The 26,383-nt window shown below is 44.4% G+C and overlaps 1 protein-coding gene across 2 annotated transcripts in view; it reads left to right on the top strand.

The window, feature by feature from the left end:
• The window catches only part of ESYT2 (extended synaptotagmin 2), a 77,982-nt gene that overhangs the window by 13,932 nt on the left and 37,667 nt on the right, over positions 1-26,383 (top strand). For both annotated transcript variants that reach the window (XM_065939633.1, XM_065939634.1), the window contains exons 2-5: positions 18,763-18,804; positions 20,008-20,142; positions 22,435-22,511; positions 26,240-26,312. In XM_065939633.1, coding sequence (XP_065795705.1) covers positions 18,763-18,804; positions 20,008-20,142; positions 22,435-22,511; positions 26,240-26,312 — 327 coding nt within the window. The remainder of the gene's footprint in view (positions 1-18,762; positions 18,805-20,007; positions 20,143-22,434; positions 22,512-26,239; positions 26,313-26,383) is intronic.

Genomic DNA, 26,383 nt, shown 5'->3' with positions numbered 1-26,383 from the left:
ATCCATCAGTGCTCGCTGTGTGCAGCTTCTCTTCCAGGCACTCTGCATGGGGGAAGCCAGTTAGGGCCCACAGTGCACCTGTTTCCATCGTAAGGATGAGGGGACAGGCCACACTGGCGCTTACATTGGGTCTGCGACAGACTTTGAACTGGGAGGTCTGTGAGTTCTCTGACCTCTCTTGATGGTGGTGAAGAAGAAATGGGATTAGACGTCACATCATCTAGTCATTTACTAATGTGGGCAAGAATTCCTTGGAAGAAATGGAGTAGCCTTCATAGTCAACAAAAGAGTCCAAAGTGCAGTACTTGGATGCAGTCTCAAAAACAACAGAATGATCATGGTTCATTTCCAAGGCAAACCACTCAGCATCACAGTGATCCAAGTCTGTGCTGCGACCACCAATGCCAAAGAAGCTGAAGTTGATCAATTCTAAGACCTAGATCTGACAACAAAGAAAGAGGTCCTTTTCATCATAGGGGACTGGAATGCAAAGTAGGAAGTCAAGAGACACCTGGAGTAACAGGCTAAATTTGGCCTTGGAGCACAGAATGAAGCAGAGCAAAGGCTAACAGAGTTTTGCCAAGAGAACACACTGGTCATAGCAAACACCATTTTCCAACAACACAAGAGATGACTCTACACATGGACATCACCAGATGGTCAGTACCGAAATCAGACTGTATTTTTTGCAGCCGAAGATGGAGAAGCTCTATATAGTCAGCAAAAGCAAGAGCTGGAACTGACTGTGGTTCAGATCATGAGCTCCTTATTGCAATATTCAGGCTAAGATTGAAGACAGTAGGGAAAACCACTAGGCCTAAATCAAATCCCTTGGAGTTGGTGGTGACAGTGGAGGTGACAAATAGATTCAAGGGATTAGATTTGGTAGACAGAGTGCCTGAAGAACCATGGACAGAGGTTCATAATGTTGTATAGGAGTCAGTGACCAAAACAATCCTGTTACTGAGTACAGGCTCACTCTGCTCACTGCACGACAGGCCAATGAATCTAAGAGACAAGGGACTGAGGCAAGGAAGAGACTTTATTCAGAGAGCCTGCTGACCAAGAAGATGACAGGCTAGCGCCTCGAAATAACCATTTTATCAGGTCTGGATGCCAGGTTCTATTATAGATCAGAGATGGGGGAAGGTAAGGAAGCAAAATAAAAAGGCCTTTAGTCTTGCAGACATCTTCTAGAATGGCACACCTCAGGCAGAGAACGTGTTGATCTCTTCCTTTGTGCCGTCTGCAGGTGGACAGGGTTCTGAATGGGGCGCTTCAGTTTAGTAGGCAGAGGGGCGAGATTCTCTGCGGCAGGTCATTCTGTATGGTGATAGTAACAGAAGCTACTAAAGGCAAGTCACAGAAACAGTTCCAACATGGAGGCAGAATTGGCTCTTCTCTGCAACTGTCCTGAAGAAAAAGAAATGCAAGAAGGCAAAGTAGTTGTCTGAGGAAGCTTTACAAATAGCTGAGGAAGGAAGAGCAGCAAAAAGCAAGGGATAAAGGGAAAGAACACCTAACTGAATGCAGACTTCCAAAGAATAGCAAGAAGAGAGAAGAAATCCTTTTTAAGTAAGTAAGACAAAGAAATAGGATGGGAAAGACTAGAGATCTCTTCAAGAATATTGGAAATATCAAGGGAACATTTCATACAAGGGTGGGCATGATCTGTAAGGACCTAATAGAAACAGAAGAGGTTAAAAAAGAGGTGGCAAGAATACACAGAACTATAAAAAAGAGGTCTTAATGACCTGGATAGCCACAATGGTGTGGTCATTCACCTAGAGCCAGACATCGTTGAGTCTGAAGTCAAGTGTGCCTTAGGAAACATTACTACAAACAAGGCTAGTGGAGGTCATGGGATTTTCACTGAGCTATTTCAAATCCTAAAGGATGATGCTGTTAAAGTTCTGTATTCAACATGTTGGCACATTTGAAAGACGCCAGTCGCCACAGGACTGGAAGAGGTCAGTTTTCATTCTAATCTCAAAGGAGGGCAGTGCCCCACCGCACAGTCGTGCTCATTTCACATGCAGGTGAAGTTGTGCTCAAAATCCGTCAAGCTAGACGTCAGCAGTGTGTGAACCAAGAACCCCCACATGTACAAGCTGGCTTTAGAAAAGGCAAAGGAACCAGAGATCAAATTGCCAGCATTCTTTGGATCATAGAGTCCAAGAATACTGGAGTGGGTAGCCTTTCCCTTCTCCAGTGAATCTTCCCAACCCAGGAATCGAGCCAGGGTCTCCTGAATTGCAGGCAGATTCTTTACCAGTTGAGCCATGAGGGAAGCCCAGGTCATAGAGAAAGCATGGGAATTCCAGAAAAAAAAATCTGATTCATTGACTAAGCTGAAGCCTTTGACTATGTGGATCATGATAAACTGGTAAATTCTTCAAGAGATGGGAATACCAGACCACATTACCTGTCTCCTGAGAAACCTGTAGCAACAGGTCAAGAAGCAACAGTTAGAACTGGACATGGAACAACAGACTGGTTCCAAATTAGGAAATGAGTACATCAAGGCTGTATATTGTCACCTTGCTAATTTAATGTCTATGCAAAGTACATCATGGGAAATGAAAGCCTAGCTGAATCACAAGCTGGAGTCAAGATTGCCAGGAGAAATATCAAGTCTCAGGTATGCAGATGTTACCACTCTAAATGACAGAAAGGAAGAGGAACTGAAGAGCGTCTTGAGGGTGAAAAAGGAGAGTGAAAAAGTTGGCTTAAAATTCAACGTTCAGAAAGGTAAGATCATGGCATCTGGTCCCATCACTTCATGGCAAATAATGGGGAAAACATGGAAGCAGTGACAGACTTTTATTTTCTTGGGCTCCAAAATCACTGTGAATGGTTACTGCACCCATGAAATTAAAAGAAACTTGCTCCTTGGAAGAAAAGCTGTGACATACCTAGAGAGCATATTGAAAAGCAGAGACATCACTTTGCCAACAAAGGTCCATCTAGTCAAAGCAATGGTTTTTCTAGTAGTCATGTATGGATGTGAGAGTTGGACAATAAGGAAGGTTGAGCACTGAAGAACTGATGCTTTCAAATTGTGATATTGGAGAAGACTCTTGAGAGTCCCTTGGGTTGCATTGATACCAAACCAGTCAATCCTAAAGGAAATCAGTCCTGAATATTCATTGGAAAGATTGATGCTGAAGCTCTGATACTTTGGCCACATAACGTGAAGAGCCGACTCATTGGAAAAGACCCTGATGCTAAGAAAGATTGAAGGCAAAGGAGAAGAGGGCGACAGAGGATGAGACGGTTAGATAGCAACACTCACTCAATGGACATGAATCTGAGCAAACTCTGGGAGTTAGTGAAAGACAGGGAAGCCTGATGTAATGCAGTCCATGGAGTCGGAAAAGTCAGACATGAGTTAGCAACTGAACAACAACAATCTAGTCATTTCGATGTTAAAAATGTCTACTTTTCAAAGAGGAGGAGACTCAGGCCTGGGGGTTCAGCTGTCACCACAGTCTCACAAGAATGAGAGGCTATGTTCCTGCAACCACACCCTCTGCACTCCCCCTTGGCCCAGAGAGCACCCTCATTGCACTGGGGCCCGGCTCACTGCTTTATGCAGCATTAGTCTCCTGACGGTTGTCTTAAGTAGCAGGATAGACTTGGAGCATTTTTAGTCTCTATAATTGTGACTTCTTCTATAAATGGAAGAAGATACCTTCTTCCATTTCCACGTTTTTGTGTGGGATCATTTTCTTTCTACCTGAAAAATTCACATTAATACTTCTTTTAATGCAAGTTGGACAGCAACAGGTTTTCTCAACTTACTTGAGAAAAATCAAGTGATACAGTTCCCATGTCCCCCCTGCAGGCAGTTTCTTGAGTTAGCATCTTGTATTAGTGTGCTACATTTGTTGCAATTATTGAAACAGTGTGATACATTATTAAGTAAAGTCCCTAGTTTATATTAGGAGGCTCTACTCTAGTCTTCCTTCCTCCCCATCCCTGAACTTCTTGGTGGCCGCTTATCTTTTTACCTTTTCCAGTACATCAGGGAGTTGGAATCATACACTGTGTAGTGTTTTCACTTTGGCGTCTCTCTCTCTTAGCGACATGTGTTTAAGATTTCTTCTTATTTTTTCCTTGATAGTTCATTTCTTTTACTCTTATTGCGGTAGGTTTCAAGTAACATAAAGTTATTCAGGGTCATTTAATACCTTCACAGTGTTGTGCAACCATCACCTCTATCTGGTTCCCCAAGTTTTCATCACCCCAAAAGAAAGCCTATACCCCTTAGCAATCATGCTGCATTTCACCCTCCCCGTGGCTGTGCCATCACATATATTTCTGTCTTTATAATTTTACCTTTTCTTAATGTTTCATATAAGTAGAATCATACAATATGTGAACTTTTGTATCTTTCACTTAGCGTAACATTTTTAAGATCTTACGCTATAGCATACTTCTTATTTTATGGCTGAATAATGTTCCACTGTACAGGTATGCCCCACTTTGTTTATCCTTTCATCCTTTGAAGAACTTTTTGGGTTCTTTCTGTCTTTTGGCTATTAATGAGTTGTGTTCTGAACATTGATGTTCACATTTTTGTTTGAATACTTGTGTTCAGTTTTAGAGGGTATATACCTAGAAGTGAAATTGATGGGTTTAACTTTTGGAGGAACTGCTAAACTGCTTTCCATAACGGTGGGAATATTTTATAGTCTCATCAGCAATGCAGTAAGGTTCCGATTACTGCGCCTGCCTGCAAACACGTATTATTTTCTGTTTTTGATTGCAAGTCATCATAGTGTGTGAACTGGGGTGTCACTGTGGGTAAATCCGCATTCTCTGGTGACTGATGTCACCTTCCCATGCGCACTTCCTCCCAGCTGCACGTGGTGAGATTGTCCCCTAATGTGAAACGGCCGTGGTGGGACGGTGTGCCCCGGCGGTCGGCAGTCCCAGGAACTGGCTGTGAACCCGTGCCCTGCCGCTGCTCCGAGCAGTCTTCGTTCCCCTCCTCCGGAGATCTGCACCCCAACTGCTAAAGGCCAAGGGGACAGACCGCCTTAGCCCAGCAGGTTTGAGTTGGCCTGAGGGCGGGTGGCAGGGAAGAGTGTTCTCTGATCTGGACCCACCTGCACTCCGGGTTCCGTACAGTGGAGGTTGTTCCGGGGCCTGTAACAGAAGACCTGCCCTGCTGAGCGGGTCCCTCCCAGTCCCTCTCAAGGGTCCAGGCTGTGCTTTCTCAGTGCAGGACACCGGCCAGAAGCGCTCGTTTGCTTTTTACAGGCTGGCTTCTGGCCCTCAGCAGCTCAGGAATTTGGCAGATGCCTGAAGGGAGACTCAGGTGGCCTCTCCTCCACCCGCCCCCCCCACCTCCCCACCGGGTCTGGGCCCTCAGAGTGTCGCTCAGCCGACCTGGACTCCACTTCCTGTCTCCCTGGTCCCGTGAGGTTTCTGTCAGCTCCTCTGGCTTCTCAGCTGCCTCCTCTGGGTTTGTCAACCTCTGGTCCCACGGCGGCGGGGGACAGCCACCGCAGAGTGCCGCCTCACCGCCCTGCGGGCCTTCTGCCGTGTTCTCAGCCTGCACGCCTCGAGGGCCCTGTGTCCTCAGCTAGGCGTGAGTCGGCTCTCTTCTGGGTTTTCTCGTGTTCTCAGCAGATGTGTTGCTGCAAGGTGCTCTGATCATCACATCTGGAAGCCAGTGTTATTTTTAGGGAAGAAATAGATGTGAACTCTAGTATATTTCCACGTGAAAGTTGGGAGAACAGACACTTTCTGTTGGGAGATAGGTTTAGAAGAAAGAGGACAGAGGTTGAGTTTTAAGTGTGTAGTTTGTTTCAAAATATTTCTCTGGGTAATATTTTAAATTCAGGTGGGTTTCATGGTTTTGGGAGTTTGTTGTAATTGTTATTTTCAGGAAAATACTGCACAAGGTGTGAGGTAAATTTTAAGCAGTGAGGCTTGACATAAACAGCTGTAGAAAAATTCCATTCAGAGCTTCACTTGTTTTACTTGTGAAATGCCACCTAGCAGGTCTGGGAAACTCTTGGAAATACCTGTTTAGCTTGACCATTTAGTGAACTTATATCTTTATGAGTGGTGAGTCCTGTCTCATACATTTTATACTTTGTAGCTTCAGGACAAAGACAGCCTGATAACACGGGGAGTATTCTAAATGGCGGAGAAAAGAGTTTTGAAAAATGGATTTTAGAACTTTTCACTACAGCCCCTCCTGTGTAAGGAGGGGCCGGGAACCTGGCCCCCCGGAACAGCTTGGCCCAGCACTGCCTGGGGACCGCAGGACCCGGCCTGGCGCTGGAGCTGCGTCGGAGGCCAGCCTTGGCATGCCCACCTGTGCTCCGTGGCCTCTGGCTAGTGCCCACGTCTGGGACTCGGCGTCTTCGCCTGTGGGGAGGAAGCACAGCGATTCATCGTCAGGTTCCTTCACAGCCTTAGAGATACAACAGCGAAGGAGCCAGGAGTCGGGCCTGCAGGGAGGGGCAGCGGCGAGCAGGCAGTGCAGATGAGGGCAGAGGCTGCTCTCGGGTGGGCAGCGGGCGTTACCTGAGGCGGCGGCGAGAAGTGCTGAGGGAAGGAGCAGCTGTCCATCAGGGAGTGTGAGAGTTGGTTGTCATATACACAGTGAATCCTATGACAGGGCAGGTTATTCTGATAGTTTTATGGCCTCAGGAAGTATTTTGCTTCTGGTGTATAAACAGGTTTTTAACTTCAGGAATCATTTGGGGGCCCAGTGGCAGGACTCTGCTCTTCCTTCACCAGTGAGTGGACCAGGTGTCCTTTAAGGCCAAAACATCACCAGTGTGTCCTCATTTGTTGGTTAATCCACTGACAGCTCTGAGTCAAGCTACTGGTTTGCCTTGGGACTCTGCAGTCACTTATTTGGTTTTGTTATTATTTGGGGAAATATTTGATCCACATGAGTACACAATACTGCGTGATCCACGGTCAGTTGGAACTGAGGATACTGTAAATTACTGACTGACTGTAAATTATATGCAGATTTTTGGCTGGGCAGAGGGTCAGCTCCTCTAACCCCTAAGTTGTTCAGGAGTCAGCTGTATGCGGTCCAGTTTTTTTTGTTATATTCACAAGATTGTGTAACCCTCATCAAAATCTAATTTTAGAATGTTTTTGTCCACAAGCACTGGCACTCACTCTCCATTCCCTCTGCATTCCTTATGCCAGCCTCAGGCAACCGCTAGTCTCCCTTCTGCCTCAAGGCTTCCCTTTTCTGGAGGTCCCATGCTTGTGGAATCAGACAGTGTGTGGTCTTTGTGGCTTTGACAACCCATGTGATAGATGATAGAGATTGGTAGATAGGTGATAGAAAATGAGAGAGGTGACATGATTGATAGATACGATGCTGATGGGTTGATAGATAAACGGAGATAAACAGAGATACCCATCCATTCCCTCTTGTGGTGATATGCTCTAGTTGTATAATATGTAACCACTGGGGAGGTCTGGGTGAAGTGCACACAGGGGCTTTCTTTTGTAATGTTGCTCTTTTGCAATATCTGTAATTATTTCAAAAGAAAAAACTTTTGAGAGTGATCTTATGATCTAGTTATTGGTTTCTTTTTTTTTTTTTTTTCCCCTTATTTATTTTTTATTTTTTATTTTTTTTAATATTATTTTATTAGTTGGAGGCCAATCACTTTACAACATTTCAGTGGGTTTTGTCATACATTGACATGAATCAGCCATATAGTTACATGTATTCCCCATCCCGATCCCCCCTCCCACCTCCCTCCCCACCCGACTCCTCAGGGTCCTCCCAGTGCACCAGGCCCGAGCACCTGACTCATGTATCCCACCTGGGCTGGTGGTCCGTTTCACCATAGATAATATACATGCTGTTCTTTCAAAACATCCCACCCTCACGTTCTCCCCCAGAGTTCAAAAGTCTGTTCTGTACTTCTGTGTCTCTTTTTCTGTTTTGCATATAGGGTTATCACCACCATCTATCTAAATTCCGTATATATGTGTTAGTATACTGTAATGGTCTTTATCTTTCTGGCTTACTTCACTCTGTATAATGGGCTCCAGTTTCATCCATCTCATTAGAACTGATTCAAATGAATTCTTTTTAACGGCTGAGTAATATTCCATGGTGTATATGTACCACAGCTTCCTTATCCATTCATCTGCTGATGGGCATCTGGGTTGCTTCCATGTCCTGGCTATTATAAACAGTGCTGCAATGAACATTGGGGTGCACGTGTCTCTTTCAGATCTGGATTCCTCAGTGTGTATGCCTAGAAGTGGTATTGCTGGGTCATATGGCAGTTCTATTTCCAGTTCTTTAAGAAATCTCCATACTGTTTTCCATAGTGGCTGTACTAGTTTGCATTCCCACCAACAGTGTAAGAGGGTTCCCTTTTCTCCACACCCTCTCCAGCATTTATTGCTTGTAGACTTTTGGATAGCAGCCATCCTGACTGGCGTGTAATGGTACCTCATTGTGGTTTTGATTTGCATTTCTCTGATGATGAGTGATGTTGAGCATCTTTTCATGTGTTTGTTAGCCATCTGTATGTCTTCTTTGGAGAAATGTCTGTTTAGTTCTTTGGCCCATTTTTTGATTGGGTCATTTATTTTTCTGGAATTGAGCTTCAGGAGTTGCTTGTATATTTTTGAGATTAATCCTTTGTCTGTTTCCTCATTTGTTATTATTTTCTCCCAATCTGAGGGCTGTCTTTTCACCTTACTTATAGTTTCCTTTGTTGTGCAAAAGCTTTTAATTTTCATTAGGTCCCATTTGTTTATTTTTGCTTTTAATTCCAATATTCTGGGAGGTGGGTCATAGTTATTGGTTTCTATATAATTATGCATTTATAGTGAACTAGTGGGTTTTTCTAGGGAAAATTGGAGAGAGTTTGGGATTTGATCAAGAGATATATAAAAATTTTTGTAGTTGTTTTTCCTGAGATTTCTTGTTAGTGTTATTTTTTTCCCTGAGATTCTTGTATGGAAAGCAAAGAATGATAAGGTAAGCTATAGGATTTCTCCCTGGGTTATGACTGTAACACCAAAACTGAAGGGTTTCTTTTTTATTTTTGTTTTTAGGTATTTCTGTATTGCATGATCACGGTTAATTACAGACAAGCACTGAGGGACGTACTGGAACTTTGGTCTCAAACATCCAATAACGATAAATGATTATATTCAGGAAAAAGTCTCTGAGTGTTTTTAGGTGCCTGATTCTCTATTGTTTTTCAGTTGCATACAAATAAAGGAATAAAAGGAGAAAACAATAAGATTTTAGGTTCATAAATTTCTCTGACTTTATTATCATAACTTTTGAGATATTTGTGTCAGTGTGAGAGAATAAAATTAAGCTTTCAGAAATATCATATAAGTATATTTTTTTACTGTAAAATAAAAGACTTATTCATGGCTTTTCTGAATTTGCTTTTGAAAAAACAAAACCAAAACAAACACCTCTCCCCCCAAAAACTCCCACATGTTTTTCCAGTATAATTTCTCACAGCTCTAAGATTTTGCTACACTTATTACAATGGTAGTTTTCCCCCAAGATAATTGTGTAAATATCTACAGATTTGAAATACTACTGAAAGTCACTCTATGTTAATGTTTAATTACAGGGTTGTTTTTTCTCCTTAGAAGAGTATTTAAAAATTTAATAAATATTACATAGTACTAAGCCTATTTCTTGAAAATGAAAAATTTATAGTAAAATTTCAAACATAAGGTGACTTATCTGATTCCATGTAGATGTTTGGTATCCCTGTCCATTCTGTAATCTGTAAATTTAAACCCAACGTCACAGCATCATATTCTCATAGGTTCTTTCTTCCCTTCCTCCTTCCCTCCCTTCTTTCCCTTTTCCTTTCCTTTTCATTTTTATAACAGAATAAAGCTGGGTTGATTCTACTTAGTACAAAGAATGTGTCCAGTTAATTCAGCACAGTAATTACCTATCTATCTTCTTGTCCATTCCAGTCAAGACGTAAGCTTGTAAATTTGAATGGTAGCTTTCGATTTGAATTTAAAATAAAAAGCAACCATATTGTCTTATGTGTTTAACAAAGGAGATGAGAAGACATGTTTCCTGCTGTTGGACTCATTCTAATTTGTGAGATATATCTCACGCCAAAACCTCAACTTTAAACCAAGGTTGTCAAGTCATTTCCTTGTGTAAGGTTTCTTTTTCTTTTTAGTTACAGAAAGAATATGTAAGTGACTTTAGAATTTTATTAAAATATGCTTCAAGTCTTTGAAAAATATCACAAACATGCCTCTATATGTAAGGCATTAAACCTCTTGGCATTAGTATTTTGATGAAGGGGTATGTCTGATTGTTCTCCTGGGTGGAAGTTACGATGCATCCCTGTTTTGTTTTGTTTTGTTTTGCTTTTGCTTGTTTTCTTGTATCCCTATTTTGACTCAGCCATTGATTCTGAGTCCTGGTTTAAATCCTCTTAGTCACTCTATGCATGCACTGAAATTTAAGTCCCCTTCAAAAATAAATGGATAGATAAATAGTGTATCTACCATAGCAGATACATGAAATTATAGGAAGCCTCATAGTAACATTCTCTTTAGTGAATTAGAAGTAAGAATTAATTTTAACATAATTTGGACAGCTTTCTTAATTATAGAAACCATGCTGGTATAAACCTAGCTTTCTTTTTCTTTTGGCCATGCCATGTGGCACATGGGATTTTAGTTCCCTGACCAGGGATTGAACCCGTGGCCCCTGAAGTGGAAGCACGGAGTCCTAACCACTGGACCACTGGGAAATTCCCCAGGCCAAGCTTTTTAATTTTTATTTTACTGTTTACTGATCTGCAAAAATAAGTAGTGGTCAGTAATCAAAGTTTTCATAAGGCTGATCAAACCACCAAGAAAATTGTAATTGTGGATGTTAAAAAATATTAACTGCTGTATTTACTGTGTAGCTGTATGATTGATTGCCTGCTTTTCTGTGCACTAGACATAGATGAACCGAATTATTTTTTTACCCTCCAAAGTAGTAATTTGGCCCTGCTGCTACCATTTGACAGAGGTTCTGAGAGACATTCCTCCCCCGCATATTTAACCTTGAATACTTTATTCTTTATGGAAGTAGCTATTAGGAAAAGGTGTCCCGTTATTTTAGAAAAAAATATCATTAAGATTTCTTGACCCTATTTTTCCAATTTCCATGCACACTGAATCTCTGGAGAAGATGGGAGGCAGCAGATTGGAACTGGGAGTTGTGAGGCTTTAAAGACAGAGATGGTTTAATAACCCATGTGCAAAATGGATAAAGAAGTTTTAATATAAAAAAATTAGAGGCCACACATTTAGCTGATGCCAGTTTGTGTTTGAGTCATTTTCTCCTGACATGCTTACCAGCCAGTCTTGAGGATGCTCAGAGTCCCCCTCTGCAGTACTGGGAAGAGCTGGCATGGGCCTGCAAGATGCTGGTGCCATTTAAACTTTGTTCAGACCCTCTTATTTGGAAGTTCTCTCCAGTGTCAGTATTTGTTAGCGTCTCTGATGCTTTTTTCACATCATAATTACATAGCATAAAGAGATTTTGAGGGACTTTTCTCCAGGCTGCACACAGATGCTCCCAGGGCATCATCGCAGCAGGCCAGTCACATGTGGTTTTCTGAGCCTGTCCTGATTGGAAAGCACTGGTGTAGAGACCTGTAGGTGTCTGATTGACCCGGGGTCCAGAGAGGGAGAACGGTTTCTGACCTTCTCTTGGACTGGTGTTCATCTTTCCCCATCATTGATAGCATATCCCAGATCCTGGCTTCTCCAGGCAGTCCTGGCTTGATCGACCAGTTTACTGTTTGAAGTTTAATGACATTTCATTTCTAAATTGATCATTTTATCCATTATCTTTTGTATTTTACTTAAAGATGTTAAATCAGTAATGCTTTGGTGTAGTAGATAGGCTGTCTTTACTTGGATTTCCCAGACATTGACTGCCTTCTTTTAGGTGTTTAAAATAAAGGCGTGAGTTACTTCCCACCGCGGTTTCAGTGCTCATGGTGCTAGCGGAGTTTCAGCAGGGTTCCCGGCAGCCCCAGGAGGCGACTGCTGCACTGTGTGTAGCTGTCTTGGGCTGAGCAGAGATGTCTCCACAAGTGCCGACCATCAGCAGGATCTCCCGGAAGAGAGTTCTCTGTTTAGCTTCAGTTCCAAACATTATCTCATGTTCCGAAATGGGGGAAATAGGATTTAAGTAGAAGACATTAGCTGTGTGTAAATTGGTTCCATCCTTCATGCTTCAGAGAGGACTTTACAGTCATCGAGGTCTGGGCCTCTTCCCTCTAACTCACTTGTTCCCCTGGGACTTTGAACAGATTATCCTTGGAGAGACTGTGTTTCCTCATCTGTTAGGTGGTGCATGGACTGCTGACAAAATTGTGAGGGTTAAAAAAAGGCATTGTTTGTAGGGTTCTGCCATACAGTCAGTGCTGTGTCTTTGTGTATTAGATTTATTTTTCCTAAGCAAGCAGCTTTGATAATATCAACTTCATATTAGAATTGAAAATATGCCTTTGTTCTTTTTGAAGAAAAGACTAGAGATTTCTTAGTGTCAACTCCTAAGTAAAGTCAAAATTTCAATGCTCCTACAATGGTTATTTCTAGTTTGTAAAGATACTATGAATAATAAATATGAAAACATGTTTCATAATTAGATGTATAGAGATTTGAGTGGATTTTCTTCTTGTTCTTTGGGTTTTCTTAAATGGTTTAGAACCAAATGACATGTGTTTCATTATTCCTCTAGGCTTTGGGGACACATTTTCTATTTTCCCTGTACATCTTTACCTATCTCTGTGAGATTTTTGCTACTTTAAATTGTTCTGTGGAACATAAACAAATGTCTGTGAGTATGTATTAGTGAGAAGCAGATTTTTTACTTAGTAAACAATGAAAATGTGGTAACAGGTTTATTTTCTTCAATTTTGAAATATTCTTTTTCTTTGGCACTTTGAAACAATCTCTTATAAATTAAAAACCACAGAATTGTTGAGTGTCTTGGGATTCTCTACCAAGAGATGGCTTGATTTTCAAATTCTTCTTATATAAACTTTGGTGATGTAAGTCAGTTCTCTTGCCTTGAAAGCTTACTTGTGCAGATGGTTTCTCTGCCCTCTCCTCTGGTAGCACTAGAATAGAGTTCCTCAAATATTAATCTTATGTAATTTTTCTCTTGAAAACTCGCAGGTTGACCCATTGCCAGTAGAACAAAATCCACACTCCTTTGTGGGGCACAGAAGGCACACTGGGCTGGTCCTGCCCTGATTTTCCAGCCTCAGCACCCACCGTTCTTTCCTTCTCTCGGTCCTGCCAGAGTAAATTATATACTCCATTATTTTTGCTTAGAATGCTCTCTTTCTTTTGCATGGCAGACCCCAGCTAATCCCATCAAACCCATGTCACACACTATGTTCCTTAATTTCTCATGGACTCTTAGAGGCAGCATCAAACTCTCCCCAGCCCCGCACTGTCCTTCCCTCCTAGGCTGGCGGTCACACCTGTCCTCGCCAATGTGAGCCTCCCAAGGACACGACCACACCCAATTCTGCATTATGTCCCTGGCCCTGGACACAGCACCAGATTCAACTAACTGAAAAGTGGCTTCTTCAGCCTGTTTTTCTAAAAGAACAGCCTGTATATTTGCGGTAGATTAAGGACTAGCACAGTGATGAGATGCAGTAACAGAATCAGAATTTACACCAGGCGAACTGTACTCCTTCCTGTGCATGGTGGTGAGTAGAGAATTCTCTTATTAGGTGACTCAGGGGATTGGCGTGTTTTGCCTGAGGTGTGTGATAGGATACAGAGGAGTTGCTGGGTTGTTAGCAGGAAGGCTTGAGGCATATCAGTGAACTTGAAGAAATCACATTATGTTAGAGAAGGCAGATGTTTTATTTTTGAATAGTTTTGCAGGAGTTATCGTATTTGGTCATTAAGGTTTTTGTTTCAGCAGAATTACACTTTAGCTTTAAAACTTGAGGATTCAGAAAATTTTTTTTTCAAATCAGATTTAGAGTAGGTTACTTGTGTTATAAGAAAGTCTTGTTTCTAAGTATTCTCGCTGATATAATCAATAAGTTCAAAATCAATTTACAAAAACTCTTGTCACACAGTTTGAGTATGTGACACAGTTACTTATTATAGAAAGTACTACTTTCTGTGTTAGAAAATTCTTGGTTTTAATCTTAAGTTAAGCTAATAACTAGAAAAGTAGTTTATGCTTCTTACAAGCAGTTCAAATGTATAGAAACAGAGGAAAATGTAAAAGTCTTATTCTGCTCCTTGTTATACTAGTTTTGATGTGTATTTTTGCAAAATTTTTCTGTACACTTACAAACATGTGCAACATATATAAAAGTACATGTTTATATGTACACAGACAAACTTACCAGTGTTTTTAAGAATATATGGCCTCTAGTTACTACATTTTCATTAATTGGAAAGTTTGGCAATGCTTTATTACCAAACATAGTAAGTTCTTGTAATGCTTTCATTGAAAGTACAGGTTCACTGAATGACATGTGCACAGGTGAATTTGGTCCACTGTACTGACTTGCTCCTTGGAAGAAAAACTGACCAACCTAGACAGTGTATTAAAAAGCAGAGACATGACTTTGCCAACAAAGGTCCATCTAGTCAAGGCTATGGTTTTTCCACTAGTCATGTATGAATGTGAGAGTTGGACTATAAAAGAAAGCTGAATGCCGAAGAATTGATGCTTTTGAACTGTGGTGTTGGAGAAGACTCTTGAGAATTCCCTGGACAGCAAGGAGATCCAACCAGTCCATCCTAAAGGAGATCAGTCCTGAATATTCATTGGAAGGACTGATGCTGAAGCTGAAACTCCAATACTTTGGCCACCTGATTCGAAAAACTGACTCATTGGAAAAGACCCTGATGCTGGGAAAGATTGAAGGTGGAGGAGAAGGGGACGACAGAGGGTGAGATGGTTGGATGGCATCCCCGACTCAATGCACATGGAGTTGAGCAAGTTCCAGGAGTTGGTGATGAATAACAGGGAGGCCTGGCATGCTGCAGTCCACGGGATCGCAAAGAGTCGGACACGACTGAGTGACTGAACTGAACTGACTGGAAGACAGAGGGGCTGACAAGGGCCCAGTTGGTGAATGAAGTCCCTCATTTGGTCTGTGAAGGAGTTCTCTGATGCTGGGAAAGTAGAAAGGAGCCATGTAAGTGTCTTGAGGATTTGAAGAGTTGGACGTGGAGGCAGGAGCTGTGGCTCTGCCCCGCCCCTGCTGGTGAACCTCAAGGCCTGTCGTGCGGTGACTGTGGCGGCTGTGGGACAGCTGGCCGGGCCCCAGACGGGAGCAGGGCCGGGTGGGCGCAGACGGGACAGCTCACTTCCACCTTGAGCTCTTCTCCTGCGCTTGTCTCTCCTCTCTTGTCCCCTTCCTTGGGAACAGTGTTTTTAAGTTTTTGTTGGTTTTTATTTTAAAACTTTATACATTAAAACTTTGTTATATACACCTCCTCCCTCCACCCCACCCCCCTGAATGAATGGCAGCCAGTTGTGCCTGCTTTTCTGTGTATTTTCACTGAAAACAAATGTTGGGAGTTACCCCACAGAATTACTCCAGGGCTCTGGCAGCCCCCACCTGCACCGCTCCTCGCTCCCGTAGCCCTGCAGCCCCCGTGTGTGGGCCCGTCTGTCCCACCCGGCCACTCGGGGCGGTGGTGGCTGCTCCAGGCATGCCGCACATGCATTGTTTTCCTAGGCCAGATCCTGAGAAATGGGATTGCCGGTTCACAGGGTGGATGGATGCACATGGAATTTTGTCATTACTACTTCCTTATTATTTTGTGTTCATGAACACTAGCTCTTTCCTGTGGCAAGCCTGAATGTTAAGTAAAACCAGTCTCAAATTGCTCTGTCTGAGTCTTGGGTGGAACACTAGGTCTGGTAATAGTGTTTTATTGTGAACTGCTGTCTGGTTTTCTGAACTTTGCCATCAGCTGTTTCAAGATTTGTACAACCTCTGGTGTGTAGATTCTCGTTGTTCGGTCACTCAGTCATGTCTGACTCTTTGCCACTCCATGGACTGCAGCACGCCACACTTTCCTGTCCTTCACCATCTCCCAGAGTTTGCTCAAACTCAAGTCCATGGAGTCAGTGATGCCATCCAACCATCTCATCCTTTGCCAACCTCTTCTCCTCCAGCCTTCAGTCTTTCCCAGTGTCAAGGTCTTTTCCAATGAGTCACCTCTTTGCATCAGGTGGGCAAAATATTGGAGCTGCAGCTTCAGCATCAGTCCTTCCAATGAATATTCAGGATTGACCGCCTTTAGGATGGACTGGTTGGATCTCCTTGCTGTCCAAGGGACTCTTCAAGAGTCTTCTCCAACACCACAGTTTGAAAGCATCAGTTCTTTGGCATTCAGCCTTTATGGTCCAACTCTAGATAAATCGCCATTAAACACACATTTTCTACTTCTGGCTACCACTCAGGATCTCGTACATTTTAAGGCATGAAATCAGACTTTCAGGTTCTGCTCTTTGATGGGGGTGTGTTCTCCTGAGGGTTCGGCGGGCTCTATGAATGGTGATCTCTATGCACTTGCCACTTCCCTTGGTAGCAGAGTGACCAAGAGCACAAGCAGACAGTCTGGGTTTTCATCCCCATTCTGTCACTGGTAGCTGTCTTGTAAATTTGGGATAGTAATAGTCCCAGTTTGTAGATGTGTTGTAAGAATTAACTCAGGGAATATGTCTGACTAACTTAGCGCAGCTCCTGCTGCATAGATAGCAGTTTATAGTCAGCAAATGGTAGTTCAGTCTAGTTCAGTCTGGTGCTCAGTAGCTCAGTCGTGTCCGACTCTTTGTGACCCATAGACTGTAGCCCGCCAGGCTTCTCTGTCCATGGAATTCTCTAGGCAAGAATACTGGACTGGGTTGCCATGCCCACCTCCAGGGGATCTTCCCGACCGAGGGATCGAACCCCCAACTCTTCCATCACGTGCATTGGCAGGCAGATTCTTTACCACTAGCACCACCTGGGGAGCCCAAATGGTAGTTACTCGTATCATTTTATACAAAAATGGTTGGATCCCATCACTGACTCAGTGGACATGAGTTTGAGCAAACTCCGGGAGATGGTAAAGGACAGGGAAGCCTGAATCTCTGTTGCAGCCCATGAGGTCACAGAGTTGGACCTGACTGAGCGACTGCACAGCAACAACACACAAGAATAGTTTATGGTTGAGTCGCGTTGTCCTCCTCGGGCCTCCAGGACCCCGTTCAGGGGAGGTTTATGGCATGTGCACCGCCAGCCCTCAGCCTCTGCCTTTCCTCACTTTCTGCCCCTCCGAATCTCTCACCTGGAAGACCTTGAAGAGACCTTGCCCCACTGCCCCCCAAGCCCCCTTCTCTCATGCCAGGTCTGAGTCTCTTGCAACCTAGCCTGGCTGGTCTGGCGAGCCCTCAGCTCTCCCCAGCCCCCACGTGTCCTGCCTCTGGGGGAGGTCAGGCCTTCTGGTGCTCCGGTACCCCTCGGGTAGAAATGGCTCCCCTGCAGCGACATGACCTCCAGACACGAGCAGCATTCTTTCCTAAATCTCTGCTTCTGGAGCATCATCTTTCTCAACTCTTGAGCCTCTTCCTTAATTCTGAAAGGTTGCCATCTATTTGGTTTTGTTCCAGAATAGGTTCAAGCTAAAACTTAATTTAGAAAAACTTGCTGCAGGCACGCCAGCCCACCCTTGGGATTCACGCAGATTAAAGGTTTCCCATCCTGCGGCGTGAAGGGGCAAGCCTTCTTGGGCGTGTGGGCGCGGGGAAGGTGGAGCTGTGTGGCCGTGTCAGATGTGGAGACGGTGGTCTCACCAGCCAGAATCTGGCTGCTCACGGCCCCGTGCCCTGGTTTGTGCTCAGGGACCAAGCCTGAGCGGTGGGATTGGTCCTCAAGGAAGCATCTTCTTGGGCACACAGCCCAGAGTCATGTTTCCTGAGCAGCTGCTCTCAGCCAGAGGAGGGATGGGGCTTGGCTCTTAGTGTGTTGCTGAGAGAAGTTGGTGTGGCCGTGTTGGTCCCTCCCCCACCCCCACCCCCGCCCCCGCCTCCAGCCCCCAGGACAGAACTGCCCTACTCCAGTCTGTACTCCAGTCTGTCTTTGGGCCCCAGAGCAGGTTTCAGAGTGTTTATGTGGTCAGTGTGTTCTTCTTTCTTGGAGGGGCGTGGAAGCATTTCTCAAGAGAATTCCCTGCTCAAAACTGCTTTAGCCTTTTCTCTGCAGGGGTTGTTTTAATGACAAAGAAAACTCTCAGATATTTCTAAGTAGGGTTTTTTTTTTTTCCTACCTCTCCACTTATTTTCTTCAGTATACAGGCCCCATCATGGAGAACTGTAATTATAATCCTCCTTTGGGAGACTCTGTGGAGAGGGGCCAATTAAGGAACATTGTGTGCTGGCTCCTTTGGGCCAAAAGGGGAAGAGAAAAGAGGGCTTCTGAGGCTCCGAGCCTGGAGGCCTACGGAGTGTGAGGGCGCTAAGGGATGAGCTTGAGGTTTCGGGCTCTGTGGGCACTCCTGAGGCCAGCGGGGAGGTGGGCAGGGGTTTCAGAGTGTCCTCAGAACGTGAGGGCTTGGGCCACACGCTTCCGTGGAAGGTTCCCCAGCATGGGGTGAGAGAGCCGCAGACAGAGCAGATATACAGTAAGAATACTAACTGGCTTTTGTGACATTTTACTTAGAGTCGTCAGGAGTCACTAAGTCGTGTGTGTGTTTTTCTCTTAGGTTCATTTTCCAGACACTGAGAGAGCAGAATGGCTAAATAAGGTAAGAGAAGAGTACATGAAACACCAGATATCAGTGGGAACTGGTGGGTGAGATGCAGCCTCTCCATAGTTGGGGATTTGGGTGTGGGCGATATGTGAGCGCGTCGAGGCCGCGCGGGTGGCCTCTGCTCTCTAATCAGCTGGGACATTGCCGTGCAAACTGTGCCTTTGTCACAGGAAGCTGGTGATGGTCTCATAGCCGGACGTTCGGCCCTGTGTCTCCTCACTTTGATGATAGTTGTAAGTGAAAATTATAGAGCATTCTTATGAAGAGGGGAATAACTCCCAAGAAATCTAGCCTTTTTTAAAAGGTTATGTTTTTAAATCATACTTAGATCTCTTTTATCTCTGTATTTTATATATTCTTAGAATTGTATAGTAAAAACTAATGTAGGTAATGATTACCCGTAATATAATCACTGGAAATTAGTCCATCCTTAAAGACACTCATTAATGTTTGTTAAGAACAACACAGTTTTAGAAAGTTTTTAGCACTGAGTTGAAACTACAGGATTGTCTGACTGTTTGTACATACCAAGTAGCTTCAGTCATGTCCAACTCTTTGACCCTATGGACTGTAACCCACCAGGCTCCTCTGTCCATGGGATTCTCCAGGCAAGAATATTTGAGTGGGTCGCCATGCCCTACTAAAGGGGATCTTCCCGACCGAAGGATCGAACCCTCGTCTCCTGTGGCTCCTGCATTGAAGGCAGATTGTTTACTGATGAGCCACTGGGGAAGCCCCTTTCTGACTTTTTAGTAATGATTAAATGTGATGATATGCATAAACAAAATATTTAACTAGAATAACTAATTCCTGCAACATACTGGTTGGTTAATCAATAATTTATTATTATAACACATTTTTAAATTTTAGATGCTGTTTTTGCATAACAAAAAAGGACGCCACCCACTTTTGCCTTTCAAAAATTCTGGTAAACTGTATAAGCATGATTTTTCATGATGATTTAGGTACTGTACTATTTGCTTGAGTGAGTGAAAGTCGCTCAGTCATGTCCGAGTATTTGTGACCCCCCAGACTACACAGTCCATGGCATTCTCCAGGCCAGAATACTGGAATGGGTAGCCTTTCCCTTCTGCAGGGGATCTTCCCAACCCAGGGATCGAACCCAGGTCTCCCACATTGCAGGCAGATTCTTTACCAGCTGAGTCATGTTTAACCTGAGCTTCTTCTCTTTTCCAGACTGTAAAACACATGTGGCCTTTTATTTGCCAGTTTATAGAGAAGTTGTTTCGAGAAACCATAGAGCCGGCCGTGCGGGGTGCACACACCCACCTCAGCACCTTCAGCTTCACGAGGGTGGACATGGGGCAGCAGGTTTGTTTCTCCTCAAGCTTTCTTACCTGTGCACCGCTGGAGAGAATGTTACGCTGCGTCACATTGTTTTCTAGCCAAGCTGTGTTCTGGAAGGCTGGCTGTGTGCGCAGGCCCTCCCCGGGTCTCCTGTCTCGGGGTCTCTCCGCCTCTGTCCACTGTGGAGTCTCTGCCAGTCCAGGTCCATCTGTGGGCCCCTCAGCCACACGTTCTCCCACCACAGTTACCTTTGTACAGTTCCCACCATCTGTCGTGCTAGAGCGGGGGTTTGCTGTGGAAACTCACTAATGATTGACACAAGCTGGAAGGCGCCCCCATCCCACCCCCATGTTTAAAAGCAGCACCTCGGGGCTCCAGTGCTGGGCTCGCAGCACCGCGTTAGTGACACAGGTGGTGGGAAGGGTGGGCTTTGTTCTTGGCATCGAGTTACATACAGAGGACCGTCACTAATTCCAGCACTGCTGGAAGCCTCAGGGCCACCGTAACAGCAACTTTCCCTTTTTATTTTTTTAAGTCAGTGTTTACAATAACTAGCAACAGTTGAAGGTAGCATTTTTTCTATTGAGGCATAATTGACACATGAGGTTATATTAATTTCAAGGTAACATTGTTTTTATGCCTAATAAGACTTCAGAGTTCAACAGTACTTTTTTTTTAGTTTATTTTTTGGCCGCACTGTGACCCTGCAGGATCCTAGCTCGCCAGCCAGGGGTCAGCGGCTGCAGAGCCAGACGACCACCTTCCCCACTCGCACGCTGAGTCCTGATGCCGGTGGTGCTTCAGGGGGTGGGGCCGAGGACCTCATGCCGGCTGTGCCCCTGCCCCAGGCTCTGACACTCCCAGGTGTCGATGCTGTTCCTCGTCGACGTCCATCTTTGTGCAGAGACGCAGGTGTGTGTGTCCTGCCCAGCTGTATCGTGCAGGCTGTTTGTTCTCTTGACTATGAATCTGCAGCACGCTACCATTTTGGGTGCGGTCCCTGTTCAGCTCATGGGGCCAGCGCAGGACTCCGTGGGACACTGCCTCTCATTTCCACTTTACCTCAGTCCCCTAAAAGGAACACGACAAGTGGGAATGCACACTTAGAAGCCAGAATGCCACGTGAATATGAAGTGGGGGTTCCAAGGTTTTCTGTGAAGGGCAGATGGTGAATAGCATATGTATTGATGCCTACATACGGTTTCAGAGGCATGTCCTCCTCCTGCCCTGCCCCCTTCTTTTCCAGCCCTTTAAAATAGCAGTCTCTCTTAGCCCGCAGGCTGTGTCTCTTAGCCCGCAGTCAGGTAAGCTCACGTTCATTTGTAAATTTGGAATTCTTGCTCCAGCCGAGTTTGTCTCGGGAAGAATTACTTTCATGTTTGTGTGTGTGCTTTGAACTTGTAGTGCTGACGATGGGTAGGAATGTTGAGAGCAGTGCAGGTTTGGTCGGAGAGCTCAGTGTCACAGGGCGCTTGGACTTCTCGTAGGAATAGGGGACCCAGGCGTCTGATGCAGGGGCCGGAGCGGGCTTGGGAGCCTGAGCGGAGACCCTGCGACCTGGGATGGTGGCAGCATGGGCCTGGAGTCTGCTTCTGCGGCCAGCTGGGGGGTCAGACTTCAGGACAGCTGCAGCGTCAGAGTGAGCGTGGGGGCCCAGGGGTGCTTCAGCCTGAGTGTTTCATGTCCAGCTGCCATGCTGAGAACTTTCTTAGAAGGGGTCTCAAATCAGTAAATTGGGAAAAGATTCTGAAATGATGTTGAAATATAATATTTATTATTGTCTGCCTTTTCTTTTTATAGTCATTTGATTCTCACCGTGTTGCCTGTATTATCTGTGAAAATATAGTTAATATTTTTGATTCACTCAAAAAGTCCCATTTTTATGAGAATATTAAAAAATAGAAAGTTGTGACATAAAGATAAAACGAGAAGAACTTCTGTTTTAGCCAGGGCACTAAGGGTGGACTAGAGGGAATGGGCCAGAGTCTCCTGGAGGAGGCAAGGACTGAGGGTTCTTGGGCGGGAGTGAAGCCGGGTCCCGGCCCCGAGCCCCTGCTGAGCTAGGCAGTGCTCCGTGACCCGCTGGTCCCGCGTCCTGTGGGCCGCTCTCAGCCTGCAGGGCCCTCCTGGGTGTCTTACAGATGAGGGTGCTCAGGGCCAGAGGCCCCGCGGCACACTGGGGGTGAGACGACAGCGTCATGAAGCAGAGTGTCCCTGCCCGAGCCTGGGATCCAGGCTCGTTTTCTCAGCTCCTGGGTCACAGGGTTGGTGTTCTTTACCCTTCCTATGTTTTGAAGAAGCCAATTCTTGTTTCAGCCCCTCAGGATCAATGGTGTTAAGGTGTATACTGAAAATGTCGACAAAAGGCAGATTATTTTGGACCTTCAGATTAGGTAAGTTTGTGTGTTTGTCATAGTTAATGATGTGTGATGTCACTTAGCTCTGCCCGTAAAGTAGAGAATATAATGAGCACATATCTTACTGCTATTTGATGGAACTGGACTAGCTTCTTGTTGAGGACCTAAACTTAGCTACTTCTGGTTTTTAGTTCCTGATAGCTTAGATAACTGCCGTTCGTAGAACATGTTAAAAGAAATTTAAGGCACTACAAGATAACTGCAGGCCCATATCACTTGTGAACATTGATGCCATAATCCTCAAGAAAATGCTCACAAACGGACTTCAGCAACATAGTGAAAGGATTATACACCATGACCAAGAAGGATTTATTTCCAGAATATAAGGATGGTTCATTGTAAGTGATCAATGTAATACTCCACATTAACAAGAGTGAAGGGGAAAATCACCTAATCATCTCAGTTGATGCCAAAAAAGCATTTGTTGAAATTCAACACTTTCATGATAAAAACACTTAAGGCACAGACAGAAGCAATGTCAGCATGATGGACTTGTTTATTGGACTTGGAATACTTGGCATGTATTCCCAGCAAGCAGCATGCTCAGTGGTGAAAAACTGAAACCTGTCCTCTGAGATCAGGAACTTGACAAGGACACCACTTTCACCGCTGTTGTTCAGCACGGTCCTGGAAGTTCTTTCAGAGCAATTGGGTATGAAAAAAACAAAACACATACATTGTTGGAAAGGAAGTAGTAGTAAAGTAGAAGGATACAAAATCGATGCCAAAAAAATGTATAGTTGCATTCTATACATTAACAATAAACAAGTCCAAAAATGAAATTAAGAAAATTTCATTTAAAACAAGAAGAATAAAATACTTAGAAATTAACTCAAGCAGTGAAAGACTTGTACAATGAACACTACATAACACTGATGTAAAAAATTAAAGAAGACGTAAATACTTAGAGATGCAGCCCATGTTTGTGGTTTAGAAGACTTAATATCATTAAAAGCCAGCACTAAAAGTAATCTACAGAATCAGTGCAATCAGATATATGCATATAATCATATATATGATAAAGGATTGAGATCCAGAATATATAAAGAACTGCTACAACTCAAAAACAACAACAAAAAACAAATAACCTGATCAGAAATGAGTGAGGGACTTGACTTGAGTGGACATTTCTCCAGAGAAGACAGACTAGAGGACAAAGGCACATGAAAGGGTGCTCAGCGTCTCTGCTGAAACCACCGTGAGACATGGCCTCACACCCGTCAGGGTAGCAGCCGTTAACACCAGAACGGATTAGTGAGAATGTGCAGAGATCAGAACCCCTGTACACTGATGGTGGGAATACAAAAGGTATGGTTGCTATAGAAACAGAACAGTACCTCCTTAAAAAAAATAATAACTGAATGACCCAGCACTTCCACTTCTGGGTACATGCCCAGAAGAATTGAAAACAAAATCCCAAAGCGATAATTGTATACTCCAGTTCATAGCAGCTTTCTTCACGATAGCTAAAATATGGAAGCGCCCCAGGTCTTCACTGACTGTTGGACAGGTAAGAAGGCGTATTATGTGCACACAGGGGAGCGTCGTTCAGGCTGTACAGAGAAGGAATCCCGCAGTGGGCAGCGCCCAGCCAGCTACGGTGGGATGGACGGACCGTGGGGACATCATGCTAGATGAAGTAGGACAGTCGCAAAGAGACAGACTGTGTGTGACTCCCCCCATGTGAGACCTCAAGGAGTAGATCCACAGAGACACAGAGCAGGATGCAGGCTGCTGGGGAGGAGGGGAGGAGGATGGAAGTCCCTGGGTGATGGGCGTAGAGTTTCAGTTTTGCAGGATGAAGAGAGTCTGGAAATGATGGTGGTGATGGTTGCACAGCAGTCTGAATGTGCTTAATGCCACCGCCATGCACTTCAGAAAGAGTGAGATGGTTGCTATGTATGTTTTACCACGATAAAAAATAATTGGGAAAAAATTGATTAGGGATCTGCCAAGTGCCTTCCCTGGTGGTAAAGGGCTTCTCTGGCTCTTGTCTTTGTCCTTCAAGAACCTGCTCATGGCTTCATGAGGCCCCTTCCCAGCTGTGTGCCAGCTACTGACTGACACACCCAGCAGGGTTGGTTTTATTTTGATTAGGGGTCATTTTTTTTATCGTGTCGTCTTTGAGTTTCTAAAGTGTATTAATGTAGTAAATGAACAGAGTCCGTACCAATTGCCATTATTTTAGAAAGCAGCATAGAGTGTTATGATGGCGTAATATGGGAAAACTCTGGCACCACTGCAGATACCGCTGTCTTGAGTGGAGTGAGAGGTGGCCCCGTGTTTGTCTTGGGGTCACTGTGCCTGCCAAGGCTGTCCACAGGCCGAGGGTGAGCTTCCGTGGGTGGGAACCTTCTTCTCTTATTCCAGCACTGACAGAGCCCTTCATACACGTTTGTTAAACAGACACTGAAATGAGTCTGTTACCTGATGCCATTTTGAAGACTACAGTCTGGCTTTTGTGGTTTCAGCAGACATAGCAGCATATGCAAGTTACGCAGCTCAGATATTTACGTCTCTGAAACAGTCTGCATTCTACTTTTTCCTATGTTCCAGACAAGAACTGTAACTAGATTACTGCCTGTAGAGTTGGGGAAGGAGTAATTGAGAGAGAATAGAACATAAAATGATCACATCTTAGGGTATGTGGAGAAAACTTGTCATTCGCCATCTGCCTCTACAAGGATGAGGTCACCAGCCATTGTGGTCGCTGCCCTTCCACACCCTTGAAAGGAGTTCAGGGCAGAGACCAGGAACGAGGCCCTCTGTGCTCTGGGAAAACTGGCAGAACTGTCTTTCAGGCAATTCTATATTTTCAAGAGATGATTTTATGAGCCCAGTTTCTTTCATCTTCTCATAGCTAGAAAAGCTCTACAATCATTAACGAAGATGTCTGCTCCTTGTGACTACTAGCAACCTTCTGCCAAAATGTGTCCTTGATTGCGTGCACCTCCTTCACCAAAATATAGGTAGTGGCTTTTACGGCAGGAGTGTGACTGTTGGCAGACTTTCATCCCAGATGCCTTCTGTTGATATTTTGCTCATGTGCTTGGACACTCTCTGTTGTGGTTATCACATTCCTCCCGATGCTCCAGGGCAGGAGCAAGATGACCCACTTCCAGAATCAAGGGTAGGCATTAAACCATTCAGGTTCCACAAAAACATTGTAGGCCTGCCACATTTTTATAAAGATAGGTGAAGCCTTACATGCAACGTCACACAGTGTTAATGGGTGTTCACATTAACGATTGAAGTGACAGTCGCTGAGTAAAATTGATGCCTCAAACAGGTGTAACATCTCTGAGGGCCTGAGCACTGCTGGTTTCTCACAGTGGGGGAGCATGGGTACATTTATTTGTGGTGAAATATGATCTAAGCATTGTATATGTTTTAAACAAACAGTTATTTATGAGACAAGTGAAAACTATACTCCATCAAGAGACTGCTCCAGAAGCTGCCCTTTGAGAAGTGACATTTGTACCAAGACCACTGGCCAGGCAGCCAGCCTCACCCGCCACGTGGCGGTGCTGATTCTGGTGGCCGTGGCTGCTGTAGCCCAGGTCCTGGGACTCTGGCCCAGCCGGCCTGCAGGTTGCAGCTTGCCTGCAGTCCGGTTTTGGTGACTTTGCCAGCACTGTCTTCAGATTCTGTAGCTGGGGTCTGTGGTGATGAAAAGAATGTAATCAGAACTTTTTCTTTGCTAGTTTTGTAGGGAATTGTGAGATCGATCTGGAGATCAAGCGATATTTTTGTAGAGCTGGTGTGCAGAGTATACAGGTAAGGTTTTTTTAAGTTTCATTTTCTTTTCAGATTCTCTGTGCTCTATTCAGAAAGAAAATTGTGAAGTT

The sequence above is a fragment of the Muntiacus reevesi genome, chromosome 6 (assembly GCF_963930625.1).
Source record: "Muntiacus reevesi chromosome 6, mMunRee1.1, whole genome shotgun sequence".
NCBI lineage: Eukaryota > Metazoa > Chordata > Mammalia > Artiodactyla > Cervidae > Muntiacus > Muntiacus reevesi.
The sequence above is the reverse complement of the archived record's forward strand: the minus strand, read 5'-3'. Positions and strand labels throughout refer to the sequence as shown.